Source organism: Chanodichthys erythropterus, chromosome 11 (assembly GCF_024489055.1).
Source record: "Chanodichthys erythropterus isolate Z2021 chromosome 11, ASM2448905v1, whole genome shotgun sequence".
In the NCBI taxonomy this organism is placed as follows: domain Eukaryota; kingdom Metazoa; phylum Chordata; class Actinopteri; order Cypriniformes; family Xenocyprididae; genus Chanodichthys; species Chanodichthys erythropterus.
In genome coordinates, this window is record NC_090231.1 from 13,567,854 (window position 1) to 13,581,414 (window position 13,561).

Here is a 13,561-nt window from a genome sequence, read left to right on the forward strand (position 1 = left end):
CTTTGTATTTCCAGTCCTTTACATCGAGGGGATAAGCAAGACCTGTCTCAGGCTTTGTTGCCAGGATTACAAAGGCCCGCACCTCCAAGGCCATGGGAACCAACCAGAACTGGCCAGAGTTATGAGTCATTGCCTGGTGATAACCACAACCGACTACACAATGGCTACAATGCAGGTCCTCCTGCACACCTCACAGCTCGAGCCAATCAGCTACTGAAGGTGAATATTGACGCTATGTTTCATTACTTTTTATATTTTCTTGTTACATGAATGTTGTTCGTATTAAATCAGTAAATCACTAGCTTTACTTTACACTGAAATGTTCACATTAAAGAATTAAATTGAATGTGTAACACTGTAGTTTCTCTCTCTTTCTCCACAAGTATGGTGCTCCTCATCCTCATTTCCCAGCCCATGGCTCACGGCCCATGCTTCCATTACCTGATATATGGACCCAACCTCAGACTCAGCAGCAACCCAGAGGACCTCACTCTCATTCTGGACAGTTAAAACGGCCTGGGCCCCCTCTGGGAGAGCACTCTGTCATTCAGCATACCCCTGCTCCATCTCTACACCGGCCCATGGAAGACTGCCCCAGTCCAAACAAGAGAAAGAAGAGCTCTGGGTCTGAGCAGGTTGGTCATGTCTTTATGGCCTCACCCATGCATTTTCTGTCTTAAAACTCTCCTTTAACAAATGTTGTAAAAAAACCCTCTCTTTTTCTGTTTATGTCAGGCTTCTTATTCAGCCATGCAGCGTATACCTGGGCCACCTGCACATTCAAATCAGCAGTCATCCTCCCAATACCCCTCTCCTAAACCTGGATTTTGGAACCCGATGCACAAAGGAGGAGCACCCTGGAGCCCAAATGAACGCAAAAGCGGGCAGATCGATTTTCAGGTCAGTCATTGCTGATTTGAATATTAATATTTAGAACATAAATAGTTAATGGAGATCTTGTCAAAGAGCATAAATCATAGGAAATTTAGCATATTGAATATTTGGACTTGTCTACGATCCAAGTCCTGTCAATGTTTTGACTGGAACTGACATTGATGATGACAGAGTCGTGTAGTGTGAAAAGCACAGCAACCTGTAGTGGTGTATATGGGCGTTATTACTGACATTAGATGTACTTGACCTAATTGCTACTTTTTCTAATTCTCTATTCATAGGATTCAGCTAAGCCAGGAATTGGAAGTTTCCCATATAAACCGCCTCCCTTGAATCCGTCAACCATGTCTTCACCCACCATTCCCCCCACAAGAGGTTACGGACAAAGCAGGGGTCCTCCACCACAAACCCACAAGACTGGTCCGTCATCACCATCTCCAGGGCCACCTTCACAGAGCTCTCACATCCACCGTTCTACATACCCCTACCCCAACAACAGACCTACAGCTCAGACCCAAGGGGAACCACATGGTACTACTCCACAAAGACGACATGAATCTGGAGTGAATTCTTTGGATAGCCGGGCTCCACCAACACCACCTACATCCACATCATCGCTGCGGGCAGATAGGGAGCGCCCTGCACCCTCACCAGCAAACCACACCACAGTGCCTTACAGTCACCCTCAGTTCCAGCCTCACCCAGGGCTGATCCATTCCACCAGCCCACCAGCCAGCAACCAGGCCCAGGCCACAGTACCTCAGCACAACCCTGACAAACCCTGGAAGAACCAGGTAATACGCACAGAGAAAATGAAATTAAATGAATTGCACAGATTCAGCTTGCATTAATCAAAACCTGGCTCTGATGCACAGAAAAAGATTTGCCTGGTTAAGACTTGTAAATTAATGCCTGTTTAATATTAGTATAAATATAAATGGCATGATATGCAACATATAAATGCTATCAATAGTTAGTTTTGTGTCCTATGATTTGTTGACTCCAATGTTCATTTTCCTTTAGGAGTCACGTGACATTTCAGCAGCAGGGGATTCTCAGGTGGTCGCACGCCTTTCTCAGGCACAGATTAAGGTTGTTGGGGGCGACCAGGGTCCAGGGACCCTCCAACATGTGAGCCCTTCTCAGGCCCCTGCACGAAAACCTGTCATTACCCCAAACCTGGAAACTCCTCAACCACCTTGCTCCCTGGAGCTATACACCAACGTTGGAAGCATCCCTACTATGAGCTCTGCACCCCCTACCACCTCCTCCATCCCCAGCACCCTAAGTGGCTGGAGAGGAACAGATTCTTCAGTGCTAATCTCAAACCCAAACCATGTATCCATGATTGGCCAAAATCTGCCACATCCAGGGTATCAGGGTGTCCACCCTGGTGTTGGAACCCTTCCACACCCATACAGAGGGGCACAATCTCAGATTCAGCAGTCCACTCTTCCTCACACAGGACAGGGTAGACCTAACTACACCCCGGTGTCCTCTGCTTCCTCCACCCTAAACTCAGGGCTTCAGAGATCAGGGGAGAGTGTCATCACCAGCAAGACCTCTAACACTCTCCCACAATCCGTCAGTTCACCTTTACATCGCCCTCAACCTCCAGCACACATAAAAGTCAATTCAGCCCTCCAGCCAATATCCAACAGTTCATACAGCTCAGTGCCCATTCAATCTTCCTCCTCAATTTCTCAGGCAACTACTACTGTTCCAGCCCCAGTCTACCCAAGATCCTGTTTGCAAACTGCTGCCCCAAGCTCTCAATCCATTGCTGATGCTTTAAATAAACTTGATGCAGAGTTGCAGGGCCACATGCAAGCAGAACAGAGAAGGAGAGACCAGGAAGAAGGGAGGAAACAGAATGTAGGGCGACAAGAAGTGGAGAAAAAGCCACATGGTGAGTCTGCAATCAAGAGTCTGGAACGTTTGCTGTCAGGTAGTGCAGCTGAGCCTCCACCTCCTCGTTTGTCTCCAGCCGATGCACCCTCTTCCGTCTCACATCCTTGCCAGAATTCACCACCTTATCCCTGGTTGAGTCGAGGAGGAGTGCCCCCACGTCCTTCTGGAACTGCAACAACCATTATGGAACGACCACGACCACCCCCTCTCACCCCCCAGACAGAATATGCCCGTGAGAAGCAAAGGCAGAGAGAGAAATGGAAGAGTGGAACACCATCTCAGAACTCCACTGGGATTCCCACATACCCCTCAGAGTCAGGTCTCATCAGCCCCTCCCACAACCATACAATGCAATTGAAACCTGACCCATCCAAAGATGTCACCATGTTGAAAACCCCTCATATTGCTGGGATTTTGGATGCTATTCCCAACCCCCCGCCCCTGCGAGAGCCACCCAAACTTTACCAGGCTTTCCCCAAGGATGTTCCCTCTTCATGCACACAAATCAGCACGACTGCAAATAGCCTGCAAAAACACATGCCCAGTACAGGACTTGGTAGTCTGGGTAGCAGTTCTAATAGTTGCAGTGGTGACTCTGATGGTGCCCAATTTGAGGAGGAAACTTCTGAGCTTTTGCCTGATGGATTGGCTAACATTATGAAAATGCTGGATGAGTCCATCAAGAAAGAGGAGGAGTTGTATTCTGGTCAGATGGGAGAACGGGCAGGACCAGAACCTCCGTTTTCTGCAAATGTGGCTCCGATGAAGAGTTATTTATGCGCACCAGACCTTGTGCCTGCCCTAAAGCAATCTCCAACTGAGGATCATCAGCCAGATGGCCATGCAAGCCCACCTGTGTTAAGTCGGCAAGGTTCCTTGGCATCGCCTTGCAGTCGTACTTCTTCACTTGAGGAAGAAGAGGAGGTTCTTAAGGTCATTTCCAAGTCTGCCAATTCCATTAGCATGCAGTCCCAAGAAAGCATTCTTGCCACAGGAACCAACTATCGCCATAGTGACTTAGCCAAGCTGTATGGCCTTCCAGAGGTAGAGAAAAGTGAGTGCGAGGAGGATGATGATGATGATGAAGCTGATCAGGAAGATGAAACTCCATCCTGTTCACCACCACCTCAGCGGCCTCATCTCCACCAGACAGGTGTGAACAGCATGTTTAAAAACCTTGCGTCTGTACTTGAGAGCCAGAAATACACCTACCGGGGTGGACCCTTTGGTCGTCCTCCTCCCTCTGCTTTTGTGGGAGTTAAGTACTCTTCATCTCTTTCTCTGGGCCCTGACATTTGCAGGCAACAACAAAGCACTTCCCCCACATCAGGCACAGCCAATCAACCAGGTTTTAGCAGTCCAACGCAAACCCCTGCCATTAGTAACTCAGGTCAGCCCTGTCCCCTCTCGCCCACAAGTTGGGCATCAGAGAGGAAAAGAGGGGATAAAAAAAGCCAGTCAGATCTTTTGGGCAATGATGATGAAGAAGAGATTTCAGAGGAACACACAGGAGAGAAGGATTCTGGAACTGTAAAAGACTTGTTGGAAAGACGACCAAAGCTGACTACCATCTCAGAGTCTTCGCTAGCGGAGCTTAGTCATAGCTATGAGGTGAACAAACACATACTCCCTTATAAAGACCACTCAAAGGCAGAGTCACAGGAGATATGCAAACCTGATAAAGAAAAGGACCGACACAAAGACAGAGAACGAGAGAGGAAACACAAACACAGTAGCAAAAAACATGAGGACAGGAAAGAGAGGAAGAAAAAGCACAGAGAAAGACACGATGATGCATCTCTTTCCTCATCCTCATCTTCCAGCTTCAGTCGACGGCACAGGGATGGAAAGTCACACAAGGAAAAGAAGAGCAGGCAGGTGCTGGCTAACCTGGACATTCAGAGTAAGGAGTTTAGGGAGAAGGAACAAGAGCGTGATGGAGATAAGAAGAGAAGGAAAGAGGAATGTAACCGACTTCAGACCGAAGGGGAAGGGGCACAGAGTAAAGACAAGGGCAGCAGCTCAGGACGTTCCTCTGATCTCCCATCAGCTTCATCAGCATTATGTTCTGATGACTTTCAGAAACTAAAGGCGCTGACAGATGGACCACCCAAAGAACTGAAGATACGCCTCATAAAGGTGGAGAGTGGGGACAGGGAGACATTTATTGCTTCAGAGGTGGAGGAGAGGAGGATTCCTCTGGAGGAAATCACCATAAAGAACACAGCTAGTGAAATCATCAGAGCCTGCAAGTAAGCAATATTTCCATGCAGGACATCTCTAAAACAGATTTTTTTTTTTTTTGGCTGCAGTTGCAGTTTAGTTGGGACCATGAAAGACCATATCTAAAACTCAGTGTCTTCTTGTTTCAGGGGAGCTCGTGTGAAGGAGAAATTCAAGGAATCGTACCTCCTACCTGCCTTCTCTGTTAAACCAAGTTTGACCACAGAGCTGCCCATCCCTCCAGAGAAACTCAACCCCCCCACACCTAGTATCTATGTAAGCACTGCAGTAGCATTGTCAGCATCTCCTGCCCCCTTGTGGTCACTTTTTGTATTAAATAAACAATAACCTCTACTCAAGTAATAATTTATCAATTTATTTATCAAGTAAATATTCAGTTGTGAATTAAAAGTATGGCATACTGATTCAATGTTGGTGTTTCTCTGCAGTTGGAAAGTAAAAGAGATGCATTCTCTCCGGTCCTGCTGCAGTTCTGCACAGATTCTAAAAACCCCATTACTGTCATCCGGGGACTAGCTGGCTCCCTTAGATTAAGTAAGTTTATGTGTACGTCTTATAGATTGGGCCTGGAGGATAAACTGATTTTCAGTTGTAAATTTTGTAACGCTACAGTTTGTCTAAACAGTTGCTGTTGTGGAAACTAAGTTGCACTTTTTTCCCATTCTTTCTCCAGATCTTGGTCTGTTTTCCACAAAGTCTTTGGTGGAGGCAAATGGGGAGCACGCAGTAGAAGTCCGGACCCAGGTCCAGCAGCCTGCGGATGAGAACTGGGATCCCAGTGGCACTGGCCAGACCTGGCCCTGCGAGAGCAGCAGGTCACACACAACGATTGCCAAGTATGCCCAGTACCAGGCCTCCAGCTTTCAAGAGAGCTTACAGGTGTGAACACAAATGTACACTCCTACACCATAAAAATTTGGAAAGAGCATTTGTTCATTTCTGGAGGTGTATTGGTCATTTTGCAATTACTTTAGAATTCTTGTTTGTATAGTTATGTCTGATTATAAACTATAAAATAAAATGCCTTTAGAATCGTATTCATCATGCACTTACCATACCATTGTCTGAACTTGCAGGAAGAGAAGGGCAGTGATGAGGAGGAGGAGGATGATGAGAAATCAGCCACTAACCCTGAGAACATGACCATTAACTCCTCAACTCCCAGCTCTAGGTAGTTTATCGCGAATTACCTTAGCACTTAATTCTTGAATTAATCCAAATATTTACCTAATTTATTTAAATATATATTTACCTAATTTATTTAAATATATATATATTTCTTATGTGTAAGAATAAAGATCTGTTAAAAATGCTGTTATTAATTATCTTTACAGTTCAGAGCAGAAATCTGTGGGGAAGATAATTAAATTTGGCACCAACATTGACCTGTCCGATCCCAAAAGGTAAGACCATTGTGCATAATTGCTTGAACGTGTGCAGCGACTTGTTTCTTTTGGATGATATTAAAATATCCACCATAAATATGTAAAACTCCCAAGACATAGAAATAGAATGCTGCCTGTGTAATGTACAAGCAATGTGTATTAACTAAATGATGTTTTGTCTTGTTCTTTAGATGGAAGCCTCAGCTGCAAGAACTGCAGAAGTTGCCGGCGTTTATGCGCGTTTCCTCTAGTGGGAATATGCTGAGCCATGTTGGCCACACCATTTTGGGAATGAATACAGTACAACTCTACATGAAGGTCCCTGGCTGCCGCACACCAGGTTTGACTTTCTTTATTTGTAGTCAATCGAGGATGGATTTGTCTTCTTTGACAAGTAGTTCTTTACTGATGTTAATTTTCATGTTAAATGCTTGTATCATCAGGACACCAGGAGAACAATAACTTCTGTTCCGTAAACATTAATATTGGGCCTGGAGACTGTGAGTGGTTTGCTGTCCATGACAACTACTGGGAGGCCATCAGTGATTTCTGTGAAAAGTAAGAAACTGTCTCACTTAAACATTCAAAATCTGTCTTTATTAAGCCACAGTAGAGTGTCAATTTATTAAAAATTTCTGTCAAAATAACACTAATAGCCAAATAATGTTTGATTCCTAATGAAAGTGTTAATTTTAACCAAAGATTTATTAAGTTTGCAAATGAATTTTCACTCAGGCATGGAGTGGACTACCTGACAGGATCATGGTGGCCGGTTCTGGATGACTTGTACCGCTCTAATATCCCTGTGTACCGGTTCATCCAAAGGCCAGGAGATCTGGTATGGATCAACGCAGGCACTGTACACTGGGTTCAAGCCGTGGGCTGGTGCAACAATATTGCTTGGAATGTGGGACCTGTCAATTGTGAGTAACCTACACACTAACCTTTTAACCATTCTTTTTATCGTTGAAAAAACGTATCAGTCATTATAGTTAAATAAACAGTTGCAAAAAAAAGCGGTAAAACTAAAATTTCTTAGCCTGGGCACAGAACTGTAAAAAGCTTTTTTGCTAAACTTTTTATCTTTGCATTTGTAGCATATCAGTACCAGTTGGCTTTGGAGAGATTTGAGTGGAATGAAGTGAAGAAAGTGAAATCCATCGTTCCCATGATTCACGTGTCCTGGAACGTGGCACGCAACGTCAAAATCACAGATCCAGACACTTACAAAATGATCAAGTGAGTATGCAGCAGCATTATGGACTCTTTCTTTCCAAGTTACATCACAATTAAGTAGCATGGATATTTCATTTTTTTTTTTTTCTCCTTTTCAGACACTGTCTCCTTCAGTCTATTAAGCACATTCAGATCCTGAGGGACCAGCTGGTGGCAGCTGGAAAGAAGATCTCTTACCAGAGTAGAGTGAAGGATGAGCCGGCCTACTACTGTAACGAGTGTGATGTGAGTCGATTGTTGTGCTTCATAATTTGTAAAAATGTATTTCCAGGTTCCAAGTAGAAAAAGATAGTATCGACATGCAAAAACCCAACAGACCTGCTGAATTATATTCCAAAAAAAATATTTAACATACAGCTGTCTCATCTCAGGTTACGAAATATGCAACTTTGCTAGTGGTGCAGAAATTACACATTTGCATCTTTACATAGGTTGTGCCAAATTGCACACACTGCATTGCAATCATTTCCCAAAATGTAATTTGTGTGGAAATATTACAAGGTCTGTAAACGGGGTGTTAACACAGGCCAGAGACGGACACAAAGAAGAGAACACAGACGCACCAGCAAATACTGTACCAGGCACAACAAGCTCGCTATTTGCAATGCTCAAAATATAGGAAGAAAATATAAGTATTTTATTGGGGGTGGGGGAACTGTCCTCAGAAGTTTCGATGGCATTTTCTTTTCCTCTTACCTCCATATAAAGAAGTCTTTATAAGCACAGTGCTGCTTTGTGTACAGCGTTAACCAAAGGAACTGCTGCTGTTCCATAAGCTGTGAATTTGCATTTTCATTCAGTTCTGTGCTGTTTTGTGCAGGTGTGTCTTATGTAGCACAATTTTAACGAATCAGAATTGGCCATGAAAAATCATGAACAGTGCATCACTATCTGAAATGATAAATAGGTATTAAATAAAGAAATTTTAATTATCAATGTTGCTGTAATTATCAACGTTGTCGTCTGAACGCAAAAAAAAAAAAAATAAATAAAAAATAAAAATGTTTTAGTACATCAGTATCTTGTAAACGTACCCTAGGAAAAATAATTATTAAATCATGTAAATGTATTCTGGTAGAACCCCCTAAACAAAATTCTGAACGTGAAAATGCCATAATAGCGGCGCTTTAAGAGTTTGTGGTTTGTTTGTTCATTCTTGAGCAGGTGGAGGTGTTTAACCTGCTGTTTGTGACCAGTGAGAGTGGCAGTCGGAAGACGTATGTGGTGCACTGTGAGGACTGTGCACGACAACGCAGCCCAAACCTCTCCAATGTAGTAGTGCTGGAGCAATACCGCATGGAGGAGCTAATGAACGTGTACGACTCTTTCAGCCTGGTGAGTTCAACCGCACACTTTGTCACAAGTGCACGAACGTGAACAAAGCTTCAGAAAGAGCTAACGTCTATCATTTGTTTTCTCAGGCCATCAGTCCCAGCTCCCGATGAGAACGTCTCATCTCTTTCCCTCACACAGCCATAACCAAAACTCCTGCTCGCAGGACAAGATCTTTTATTTTAGTCCAATTAAGACTTAAAACATTTACCGTTGGATAAAAAATTACCTACTACTGTTAATATTTGTTGAACAGCCAATCAAGAACCAGTTTACTCAGCATTGTTTACAGAACCAATCAGCCAATAAGACTCCAGTTTACCAACGTCTGAATGGCTCTGTGGGACTTCAGATGGACCGCAGTTTGGTGCTGTCATGGCTTACAGCAGCGGAGTTGACAAAATCCTGTCCGTTTGGGTTTTTGTTCTTAGTTTTCTTTCATGTTGCTTTTTTTTTGTGTCGTCTTGAATACTGAAATGTCTAAATGATCTTTGTACTTTTCGTGGGTGCTTATTTTTCTCCAATAATTTATTATTTTTAAACCTAGAACAGCCTAGATATATACCACATTGGCCTTGTGACTTGTATTTAGTGAAGAGATAAAAATTAATAATACTAATAATAGAGCTATGGACATTTTTCTAAAGCATTAAGAATTAAAAGAATTACAGTTGTTCAGAATGCTTCAAAACATACGGGTTTTAAAATACTTTTTCAGTTTTAGTATGGAATGTTGTGTTTATATCATCAGGACAAGCGTTTTAGGATTGCATTTTTAATCAATCTCTTTTCCTGCATTTTGTGAGTATACTTGTTCAGTTTCATCTGTTTTGGTCAGTGAATTGTTTCTCACCTCTATACAGATCTATTCTCCTAGATTTTTCTTTTTTCTTTTCTTTTTTTTTTTTCTTTTTTTAAATTGTAAATTGTTTTTATTTAAAATGTTCTTCTATTTATTGGATATAAAATGTTCTCCCCTGCCTCAGTATGGTTATCATAGATGTATTAAGGGTTTCTATTGTTATTCTAAATCCTCTGTAATATTTTAAGGGTGCTAATTTTCTTTCTTTTTTTAATATTGGTGCTTGCCCCTTTAAATATCTTTCCTGTCTATATAAATTAAATGTCTCATAACTGACTCCTTGTCCTTTTAGATTATAGAGCACAGAGTAGGATCTGACTAATCAGAAGTTGTCTGTTATACACAAATGTTTTAAAAAGACATTTTCCCCACTTATGTTACCATTATGACTTAAATGTGATCACTGTTATATATTCAAACACCTGCTCACTTGCCAGTTTGTTTATTTTAGGAAAAAGACAGGGGCCATGTTCATATGAGTTCTCAGATTAGACTCTGAATCTTTTTGTTTTTTACTAAGATGATGACTTGGTGATGATACTAAGGTTAGTAATCCTGAGCCTAGATTAGCAGCTATTCTCTGATGAATTCAGGTGTTTCACGAATTGGGGCTAAGAACAGTTTTTGATACCTATCTTACACATTAAGTGGTGCTTCTGTCCTGTTGTAAATGCTGTTCATTTGAGGACACGATTCTGACTACAGCAGGCATAAACTTTGAATGAACAGTAATTAGTACAGTAATTGGCTGCAGAGGGTTGTCATACGCCTAAACTGAGGCATATATGGAGAAAAATCACACGGAACTGTAAATTGTGACTTTACTGGAATGAGTAACAGTGTGAAAGGGGATTTAACGCATTATTGTTTTGAGTTATATACTGTAATTTTTTTACAGCTTTAGAGGAGTTAGCGTGAAGTAATTCATGTATTATCAGGAAAATGGTTTTGATTATGATATAGATGGTGCTGAGTTCTTGAGCTACTCTCAATTTTTTAAGAAATATTTTTCCTGTTGCAATATACACACTTTCCTTTTTTTCTCATTATTTTATTTTTGTGGTTATTTAAAATCTGCACTGTTTTGGAATTCACACACGAAGCGAACTGAGCCAGACATGTCTTAAACACTTTGTGAATTCGTGTGACATTGATATGATTACTCTGAATAATATTAAATGCTTTTGATAAACTTTGATCTATGCCATGTCTCTGTATTCATTCAGTGGGAACAAATTTTTTTAAATATAAGAACCAAATTCATCCGCAGAGCCGAATCACAACCAAAACAAAGAATTATCCTATTGCTCATAAAACATTCTACTACTAGCCTTAAGGTATATAACCAGTTTTGATGGAAAGGATCTCAAGATTAGCTGAAGATGTTGCTGTAGATAGATACTAAGGTTGTGTTCCACTCCAAATTTGTAACATAATATACACTATTATGCAATTAATTCTTAAAGTAATTTATAAATCATACACTACAGTTAAGTGCGATCTGCTGTGACATCACAATAAAGTTGAATTGTGGGATATAGAGCTTGAAGTGTACTTCAGAGTAGACTCGCTCCCTCAGTCAAAATCGAGGGGACGAGGGCCTATCCACATAAACTTCCCACTCCAACTTGACAAAGTGGAACTCGTGGAAGGGATTCCCCCGAGGGGAAGTGCTTAGAGAAGTTTGTGAGTGTATGTCTAAAAGCAAAATGGATTGCACCCATAGACACGGTACTTCATTGAAAAGTCATGTACATTATGTCACAGTCTCTTTTTTTTCCCAGCAGAATCTCCTCTGTTCGGCGTTTGCTTAAAATGGTTGGTTCCCCAAAGGTTGGAGATTTAGTTGCTCCATGTCATCCTTTCTCACTCATTGTGACAAAGTAACCTATGCGAATCCCACACCATACATATAGCCGGAGCAACGTTTCTCTGTGGCTGCTTCTGAAATCGCATACTCTCATGAGTAGGTATTATTAGTATTATTTTGAACCTCACAACCACTAAAAATAGTATGAATGCAGTGTTGGGTAAGTTAATTACTAATTACATCATCAATGTTGTATTTAAAATACTCTTCTAATTACTCTTTCTGAAAAGTAATTTAATTACTCAATAAGTAACTTACTAATTACTTCTTAAAATCCCTATAAACCTTGACCGGATAAACAATAGAAAGGAAACTCTTTTAATAATTTAGTCATACATGGAATAGTTTAGCCTTTTATAGATTTTTAAAACATTTTAATAACTTCATTAAAACATAAACTATAATACTTTATTACTTAATAATAAAAAAAAAATTGTAACAAATAGGGATGTCACTATATACCAAAAAACAATACTCGATACCATGGTAAAAAATATATAAAGATACAAATAAAACAATGCTATATATCTTTTTTTTTTTTTTTTTTTTTTTTTTTCAGGTAACGTTAGGTTTAATAGTAGTAAGTAAAAATACCACAGAAATTGAATAATCAAATATGAAATAACTCTGCAAAGTCATAACTGTATCAATTAAATATAGATTCATCCTTATTAAAGCTTTTCTTTTGTTATTTGATTATCATTTATAATACAGACAGCCAATAGTAGACAGTAGCATGTTTTAAAGGCTGCTGTCACTAATGGATGGACGGAGACAATATGCTGTTACACACGCTGTTCACATTCACATAACCAACGCGAATATACACTAAAACGTGCATTTTGATACAACTGTGCGTGTATTTGAAGAACGTTTATGTGTAATACACCGCGAAAATCTGACACGCGCGAGAGTGCGCGCACTGCCTGAAGACCTCTCAGAGAACGCGCGCAGTTTTTTCTCTTTAGGACATACCTTACATTTTACCTATGTTCTTGCCTACCTGTGGCAAAAAAAGTTGCAAGTAATTGGAATATTTCCATTCTTCAAAACATCCACTCGCTTCTGCCGACATCTTCAGACAGCGACTACACAGCCAACTGGTGCGATGTTGCGAACTCACGCGCAACTCACTACAGCTAACGATTTTAAAGAGGCAGCGTTCATTTTTACCTTTAGACGACAAATTTAGATTTTAAATTCAATATTGATTTAAACAGAACTGTTAAACTAATTTACAGTATGTAACACAAGTACATTATAAGTAACTGTAATTAAATTGCCTAAAAATGAACAGTAATCCCTTATTTACTTTTTCAGTATGAAATGTATGAATGTAATCTGGATACATTCACCATGTCGTCATAATCATGTGACCTACCAGTGTCAGTTGTGTCGCTTCCCCGCCATTCATAAATCCTCTCCTGTGGCCTCATGGGATAGTAAAGTGTCCATCGTATGCACACTAGAGCTGGAAGAAGTCCATCATCCAGGTACTTTTTCCCTACTCTTTTATGAGTACTGTGAATTCGGAAAATGTCTTTTGTCACACACACTGTTTTTCGCCTACTATATATAGTAGGGAAATATGCTATTTCGGATGCAGCACTTGAGATGCACGAGGCGAGTGATGAATGCAATTTCCCGCGAAAACCATCCCAAGAGATCTATAAACATAAAAGGTTTCCCATTGTGAATCGGTAAGAAAAACCATGTTTTGGAAGAAGGATTGATATATTTATTAATTATTTAGATTTACAACAACAAAAATACATAGTGTAGCCTACCTTTAAACAGTATTTCTTATATTATTATTCGTTGGGTTGT

General features: G+C 40.9%; 1 protein-coding gene across 5 annotated transcripts in view; it reads left to right on the top strand.

The window, feature by feature from the left end:
- Window positions 1–11,060, top strand: part of kdm6ba (lysine (K)-specific demethylase 6B, a) — a 104,358-nt gene extending 93,298 nt beyond the window's left edge. For 3 of the 5 annotated variants that reach the window (XM_067401781.1, XM_067401782.1, XM_067401779.1), the window contains 17 exons: window positions 15–219; window positions 384–635; window positions 736–900; window positions 1,176–1,688; window positions 1,918–5,057; window positions 5,178–5,304; window positions 5,478–5,583; window positions 5,723–5,928; window positions 6,126–6,220; window positions 6,384–6,452; window positions 6,626–6,774; window positions 6,878–6,992; window positions 7,170–7,357; window positions 7,532–7,673; window positions 7,769–7,895; window positions 8,832–9,005; window positions 9,092–11,059. In XM_067401781.1, the coding sequence (XP_067257882.1) occupies window positions 15–219; window positions 384–635; window positions 736–900; window positions 1,176–1,688; window positions 1,918–5,057; window positions 5,178–5,304; window positions 5,478–5,583; window positions 5,723–5,928; window positions 6,126–6,220; window positions 6,384–6,452; window positions 6,626–6,774; window positions 6,878–6,992; window positions 7,170–7,357; window positions 7,532–7,673; window positions 7,769–7,895; window positions 8,832–9,005; window positions 9,092–9,115 (5,797 nt within the window). In that variant the 3' untranslated portion in view covers window positions 9,116–11,059. Of the gene's footprint in view, window positions 1–14; window positions 220–383; window positions 636–735; window positions 901–1,175; window positions 1,689–1,917; window positions 5,058–5,177; window positions 5,305–5,477; window positions 5,584–5,722; window positions 5,929–6,125; window positions 6,221–6,383; window positions 6,453–6,625; window positions 6,775–6,877; window positions 6,993–7,169; window positions 7,358–7,531; window positions 7,674–7,768; window positions 7,896–8,831; window positions 9,006–9,091 lie in introns of all 5 variants that reach the window. The other 2 variants (XM_067401783.1, XM_067401784.1) reach the window with 2 other exon arrangements.
- Window positions 11,061–13,561: the final 2,501 nt, after the last annotated feature.